The sequence below is a fragment of the Arachis hypogaea genome, chromosome 17, assembly GCF_003086295.3.
Source record: "Arachis hypogaea cultivar Tifrunner chromosome 17, arahy.Tifrunner.gnm2.J5K5, whole genome shotgun sequence".
NCBI lineage: Eukaryota > Viridiplantae > Streptophyta > Magnoliopsida > Fabales > Fabaceae > Arachis > Arachis hypogaea.
Window position 1 is genome coordinate 8,488,315 of NC_092052.1, and position 7,848 is coordinate 8,496,162.

Consider the following 7,848-nt stretch of genomic DNA (forward strand, 5'->3'; position numbering starts at 1 on the left):
GTCGTTTGACATCCGCCCCAGTACTAGCCTTACCTAACCCCGACATGGCCTTCGAAGTTTACTGTGACGCCTCAGGACAAGGATTGGGTTGCGTACTAATGCAATGCAAAAAGGTAGTGGCGTATGCGTCAAGACAACTGAAGACCCACGAAGCCAACTATCCAACTCACGACCTTGAACTAGCTGCGATAGTATTTGCGCTGAAGACATGGAGGCATCATTTGTACGGAGTTGGATTTCAAGTATTCTCCGATCATAAGAGCTTAAAGTACCTGTTCGACCAGAAGGAACTCAACATGCGACAAAGGAGGTGGATGGAGTTTCTTAAAGATTATGACTTTGTTCTAAATTACCACCCAGGAAAGGCTAACTTGGTGGCTGATGCTCTGAGTCGGAAGGTACTCAAGGCATCATGGCTGATGATAAAAGAGGCAGAGTTGATAAAGAATTTCAGAGACATGAACCTACAAGTCACCCTCGCTCCAAAAAGCATACGTCTGAACCACCTAACAGTGGCAAGTCAATTCAAAGAACAAATAACCAAGGCGCAAAGTTCCGATCCCGATTTTCAAGAAACCCTGCGCCTTGTCAAAGAAGGAAAATTGAAAGGCTTCACCGAAGGAGAGGACAAGGTGTGGAGATACCAAGGTCGAATCTGTGTCCCAAAGGAAGGCGATCTTCAAAGCAAGATTGCGGAAGAAGCCCACAAAGGAGATTTTACCATTCATCCTGGCATGACAAAGATGTACCATGATTTGAAAAAGATGTTCTGGTGGCCAAGGATGAAAAAGGATTTAGCTACGGTCGTGAATAAATGTCTGGTTTGTCAGAAGGTAAAAATTGAACATCAGAAACCATCAGGGGTATTGCAACCCCTTGGCATCCCAGAGTGGAAATGGGAGGACATATCGATGGATTTCGTCATGGGACTACCTCGTACTCAAACAGGGCGTGACGCTATATGGGTCATCGTGGACCGACTTACAAAGACTGCCCACTTTCTACCAGTCAAGGCGACCGACTCATTGGAAAGACTAGCCACGCTATATATCAAAGAGATCGTGAGGTTACATGGGGTACCAACAACCATAGTCTCGGACAGAGACCCAAGATTTACCTCGAGGTTTTGGAACGCACTGCAGAAGGCATTCGGGACAAAATTGTGCCTGAGCACATCATACCACCCGCAAACAGATGGACAAACGGAGAGAACCATCCAGACGTTGGAAGACATGTTACGAGCTTGTGTCCTGGACAGACCAGGAAAGTGGGAGAGTCACCTACCACTGATCGAGTTTGCTTATAACAACAGTTACCATGGTAGCATCGGGATGGCACCATATGAGGCACTGTACGGGCGAAGATGCCAATCTCCTTTATGTTGGTACGGACCAGAAGATAAAGGCTACTTAGGACCGGAGTTAGTAAGACAGACCACAGAAGATATCAAGAGGATAAGAGAAAGAATACGCACCGCCCAAAGTCGACAAAAGAGTTATGCAGATCAACGAAGAAAACCCCTCGAATTTCAGGAAGGCGATCACGTATTCCTAAAAATCACCCCCACCACCGGGGTAGGGAGGGCTCTCAAGGTACGAAAACTAAGCCCCCGGTACCTGGGTCCATTCCAAATCCTCCGGCGTATAGGAAAGTCGGCATACCAGCTTGCCCTACCACCAAATCTATCAAGACTACACAACGTGTTCCACGTGTCCCAACTCCGAAAATACCAGCACGATCCAAGCCATGTGTTGCAGCAAGAGGAAGTAACACTCAAAGACGACCTGACTTTTGAACTACCAGCCATGGAGATTGTAGACAGAAGCATGAAGCAACTAAGGAGCAAGACGATACAACTGGTAAAAGTGGCATGGGGTAGCGGCAATTCCAGAGACTACACATGGGAAAAAGAGGCAGACATGAGACAGAAGTTCCCAAATTTGTTTACAGGTAACAATCATGGTGAGGATTTCCTTTTCTCCCCAACAATAAAAAATTTCAGTAAGGCCCCTAAGTTAATTAAGATGACCCGTATCGACCAAGTTCAGACATGGAATTTGGGGACAAATTCTTTTCTTACGGGGGTGATAATGTAACAACCACCCCTTCTAGAAACAAAATTTAAATTTCAAAGTTTGAAAATCGGTTAGGAGATAAGATTAAAATTTTGAAATTTTGGATAGGAACCTAGTAACCGCCCTTAGTTTGAAATTTGAAATATCCCAACCACCCCATCCCCAGACGTATATAAATAGGGGAGCACCCATAGGTAGAAAATCACTCCTCTCAATATCAATCCTCTCCCTTCTCTCTCTCTCTACAAAGAAATAGTATTCTGTGTGCAAACACAAGAGGCAGGCTCGAAAAAGCGTTAAGAAAAAAGAGTAGGGAATTATGCCTTTCTTACTTATGTTGGCATGTAGTATGTTTTACTTTGTTTTCTTCCATCCATGCATGGCTATCACCTTTCATGTATTTTATGGCATGAATTATTCTTTGCATCTACATTGAGCATGATTATCTATTTTGTCAATTATACCCTCTTGAAATCCATTAATATGTATCCCATATCTTTTCTATGTGTATTTACATGACCCTTTAATTACTACTCATTTTAGGTTGAGAGTACATGCCCCTTTATAATATTTTATTAAATCATTTAACATTCCCTAATTTTACTATGTGCCCTTATATGACCTTTGATACCGTTATCTTATTATTATTTTCTTCCATGTTATCATGACATTAATGCCTTCTCACTCACCTTTCATTCATGATGATCATGTCTCCCCACCATGCCATTCACATCTTCTTGAATCGTTATTATATGTCTCCGTATGATGTTATTTACTTTACCTATTTTGTGCTCTTTCATATAATTACGTTGTTAATATTCCCTTCGAGATTACATGCCCTCTTAAGATGCTTATTCAATATCCTATACTATTAAATTGATATTCCCTTAGGGCCAAGAGTATATGCTTTCTATGTCTTGTTCAACATATAGGTATATGTGTGATCTATTACATGGTTATATTATTATTTATAATATTTTAATTCAATTATTTAAATTACCCTATTCCATCGTATGCATCCATGTAATCTATTATACCATTATGTCATCATTATTCCTTTAAAGTCAAGAGTACATGCTTTCCCAAAATATTTTAATTAAAGATTTAATCCCATGTGCATCTATGTGATCTTTTCTATCATTATTCCTTTAAAGTCAAGAGTACATGGTTTCCCAAATATTTTAATTAACGATTTAATCCTATGTGCATCTATGTAATCTTTTCTATCATTATTCCTTTAAAGTCAAGAGTACATGTTTTCCCAAATATTTTATTCAAGGATTTAATCCTAAGTGCATCTATGTGATCTTTTCTATCATTATCCCTTTAAAGTCAAGAGTACATGTTTTCCTTTAAAATATTTAATATTCCTATTACGTGCACTTATATGATTTTTTCCTTGTGTGCGCTTAAAACAACCTAAATGTAAATTGAACTGAGGGAATGATCCTTCGGTAAGGGAAGGTGACCCCCAAAGACAAGATATCGATATGATCCTTCGGTAAGGGAAGGTGATCGAAAAACATTTGGGATAAGAACCTTCGGTAAGGGAAGGGGACTATCCCATCAATTTTATATAATAATATATCTTTTTATATGATTCTCTTCTTGTGTATGTCTAAATAACCTTGAGTGTAAATTAAACTGAGGGAATGATCCTTCGGTAAGGGAAGGTGACCCCCAAAGACAAGATATCGATATGATCCTTCGGTAAGGGAAGGTGATCGATCGAGATGATCCTTCGGTAAGGGAAGGTGATCGCCAAAACGTTTGGGATAAGAACCTTCGGTAAGGGAAGGGGACTCCCACTTATAACGGTTTGAGCTCAATACCCTCCAGATAAGTTATAAATTAAGAAAGAAAGAAGACACGAATGAAAGCTTAAGTTCCATGTTTTCCTTAGATTTAATTATGATTACGTTGATGATTATCCTTCTATTTTCCTATATGTTTTCCCTTTCTTTTAAACACATGTTTTACAAAAAAAAAAAGAAGATGCATATTACATGCCATGTTATACGCTTTTTTTTTAAAATCCCGCACGTGGGCTGGAGATGGATATGGAGGTGTTGCATAGCACTCCTACTGAGACGCTAGGTTCTCACTCCCTTTCTTTTCCCATACTGTCTCCAGAGGAACATGGCACAGCGGATAGAGACGACGCAGTGCCCCCGAGGGTAACTTCTGAGTATGACCCCTCAAAGCACGCGTGGGTAGTTGCGACCACTACTACCGTGCTCCAGACTATCTACTTAGGTCGAGATCCCGTGGAAGAAGAATCCCAGCTGCCCGTCATAACCTTCCTAGACAGGAATGCTTCAACATCTAGAAAGCGGTCACCTAAGGTGGTACACCTCGAGTCCGACTCCGAAGCCGAGGAAGAGAAATCCGACGACCCTGGCCAGAAGGAAGACACCATGGAGGAGGATCCAGAGGAGGAGTTGAACCCTTGCGGAAGTCCAAGGGTGGAATACGTACCCTATTCCCCCACTTCGGCACCCCGTCGAGTTTTGGTCCATCCCACGCAACGAAACCGGGTCATCACTGCGCGAAAGGGGGTTGGAGGGAGACCCCTGGTACCTCGATTCACGAATAACTAAAGACTCCTGGCCGAGGATAGGATATGATGCAAGTAGGGGAGCCTCTTCAACGAAATTAGTTAGGACGTATTAGTTTCTTTCCTTTGTTTAATTACCTCTAAGCATTTTATTTTAAACCATACTCATGGATAAGTTTATTGTTTATTACCGTTTTAGTACTGCTTGTTTTCCTCTTCACGCGTACTTCCTTCCTTCCTTGCATAACGATTAAGTCATTCCTTTTTGATTCAAGTGTGGCCCCTTATTCTGAAAACCCCCACGATAGTATAAGAACTTAGGGTGTTACAATATCCGCATAATTAAACCTTCTCTTTTTAATCATATTTCTATGTAAAAAAATTCGATAAAAATATTTCTTTCATACTTTTAAACTTATTTATTCCTAAAATATTTTTAATCAAACTCTTTTTAAATAATAAAAATAAAATAATACAATATATGAATAATAATTACTAACTAAAATATACAAACAAGTAAATATAATACCAAACATATATATTTATTTATTTTTTAATTATTATGGTGCGGATCTGCGGATCCGCGGATGTAGGGCATATATCCGCGATCCGATCCGCAAAAGGTGCGGATCGGATCCGATTAATTTGCGGATCAGATCGAATCCGCAATTTTTGGATCGGATGCAGATATTTACCGCAGATCTGCAGATACGATCCGATCTATGGACACCCCTACGTTTTAGGGACTTTGCGTCTTTGCGACAATATGGTATCGCATGAAATCTTTGTATATATATAATAGTGAAAAAAGTAATCTATCACATTAATTTACTTAAGAAACTTATTTGTGAAAAAAGAAAGTTTTAATAATTGATAATAATTATTTAAAAATAGAGAAAATATTATTTACTGGTGATATGGTCACCATAAATACGAGCTATAACTCGGCCTCATAACCGTTACTGGTAGCCACCATAACTCGTCATTTGCCGTTATTGCTCGGCCTTTATGAGCTATAACTCGGTGACATCAATACTCTTATCATAACCGACGTCTCAAACGGTATGATAAAATCGGTTATGAAATCAATCATCACAGAAACCGACAATTTATCACCCAGAATGTAACGGACGAAGAAATATCTATAAAAGAAAGGTAAAGTATCTTTTTTAAGGACAATTCTGAACTTGACACCATACTGACTTAAGCATTGGAGTGCCTTTGCAGGTACACTCCACCCCCTTTGTATTGCTCGTGCTCCCACACCTACAACGAACATAAAGAAATCGGATTTTGAGAGTCGGACGTTCAACCTTGCAGCACATAGCTCGGCTGATCTCGAGGAGTTGAAGCCGATCTATTTCCCAGGCAAGATCAACTGGCGCCCACCGTGGGGCCGAGGAAATCATATTTTTTCTTTTGGTCCCATCACCTCCATCTGCATCCATGGCTGACGCACCGCCTCCTTCACTGTCCGAACTCATACGAATGGTAGCTGAGCTACAACAAGCTAATCAACGAATGGCTGACGAAAACCAAATAATGGCTGCCCAAATTGCTGAACTAAATCATGCTCGGATTGAGCACAACGATGCTCATCGCCAGCAGGCAGAAGACGAGGAACATCAGTCCCAACCGACTCATGTTTCAGAAACCGCTCGACGCGAGGGGCAGCAGCCCGAAGATGAAAAAGAAGAGTCCGACGACCCTGTAGGTCCCTTCACAGAAGAAGTAATGAACTTCGAACTGCCGAAGAGGTTCACTCTGCCGCTGACCCTCATGCCTTATGATGGACTCAGAGACCCGAGGAAGTTTCTAAAGAAATTTCGATCAATAATGATCGTCAATGGTGCATCAGATACAGTTTTATGTCGTTGTTTTTCGAATTATTTAGACGGCCCTGCACTTGATTGGTTGTGTGCTTTGCCTGCAGGTTCCATTTTGCGTTTTCACCAGTTGGCGAAGTTATTTGAAGAGCATTTCGCCGGATCCGCAATATACTTGCACGATTCCGATTACTTGAACACTATCAAGCAAGGACCAAACGAAAGCTTAAAGGACTACATGACCCGCTTTACCAAGGTCGCGATCAACATACCAGACCTCCACCCCGAGGTCCATCTGCACGCAATTAAAAGCGGCCTCCGACCCGGAAAGTTCCAGGAGACAATCGCAGTAGCAAAACCAAAGACTCTAGCAGAATTTCGGGAAAAAGCAAAAGGACAAATTAATATCGAGGAGCTCAGACAAGCTCGGAAGTCTGACAAGTCACACTTCCGCGAAGAAGATAAGAACTCAACCATTAAGAAAAGTTTTAAACTAACACCTCGATTTGATTCTTATACGCAGTTTAACACCAAGAGAGAAGACATAATCAAAGAGATCTTGAACTCAAAACTAATCAAGCCACCGAGAAAAGCCGGCACGTACCAAGATGCAAAGAACGTGGACAAATCGAAGTACTACGCTTTCCACCAGAAACACGGCCACAATACCGATGATTGTGTGGTCGCCAAAGATCTTTTGGAACGACTAGCAAGACAAGGACACCTAGACAAATACATTGGTGGTCACATCCAAAAATGCGGCCCTAGCTCCACAACAAGCGACCTCTCTGAACAACATCAAGGAAAAGAGAAGGCATCTTCAAGCCAATATGAAAGACCACGAGGTATAATCACTTGTATTTCAGGAGGATACGCAAGTGGAGGATACTCAAACTCGGCAAGGAAAAGATCGTTCAGAGCAATATGCTCGGTAAACGGACCGCACCAAGATGTAGCAATCACTAATCCACAAGCAGAAGTCACTTTCACACATGCCGACTTCAACTCCAAAATACAAAATTTGGACGACCCTGTGGTAATCACCCTTCAGCTAGGGGATCTATTAGTGAAAAAAGTACTCTTGGATCCCGGGAGCAGCGCCGATGTTCTGTTTTACTCCACATTTTAAAGGATGAAGCTCAGCGACAACATGCTACAGTCCACAGGAGGAGACTTGGTCGGCTTCTCAGGAGAACGAGTTCAAATACTCGGATCAGTGTGGTTACAAACCACACTGGGTGAGCACCCTCTTTCAAAAACTAATGATATTCAATATTTAGTAGTCGATTGTTTCAGCCCATATAACCTTATTCTCGGCCGACCTTTTTTGAATAAGTTCGGCGCCATTGTGTCTACAGTTCATCTCTGTGTAAAGTTTCCACTGCAGGAC

The 7,848-nt window shown here is 41.4% G+C and overlaps 1 protein-coding gene across 1 annotated transcript; it reads left to right on the forward strand.

Annotated features, from left to right (window-relative positions):
• The first annotated feature begins 6,078 nt into the window (after positions 1–6,078).
• Positions 6,079–7,587, forward strand: LOC112762726 (uncharacterized). The gene has a single exon (XM_025808581.1). It carries the CDS (start codon positions 6,079–6,081, stop codon positions 7,585–7,587), a length of 1,509 nt encoding a protein of 502 aa, XP_025664366.1.
• The last annotated feature ends 261 nt before the right edge of the window (positions 7,588–7,848 follow it).

Excerpts from the sequence above, each read along its gene's own strand:
- LOC112762726 (XM_025808581.1), top strand. The coding sequence starts at position 6,079 with ATGGCTGACGCACCGCCTCCTTCACTGTCCGAACTCATACGAATGGTA.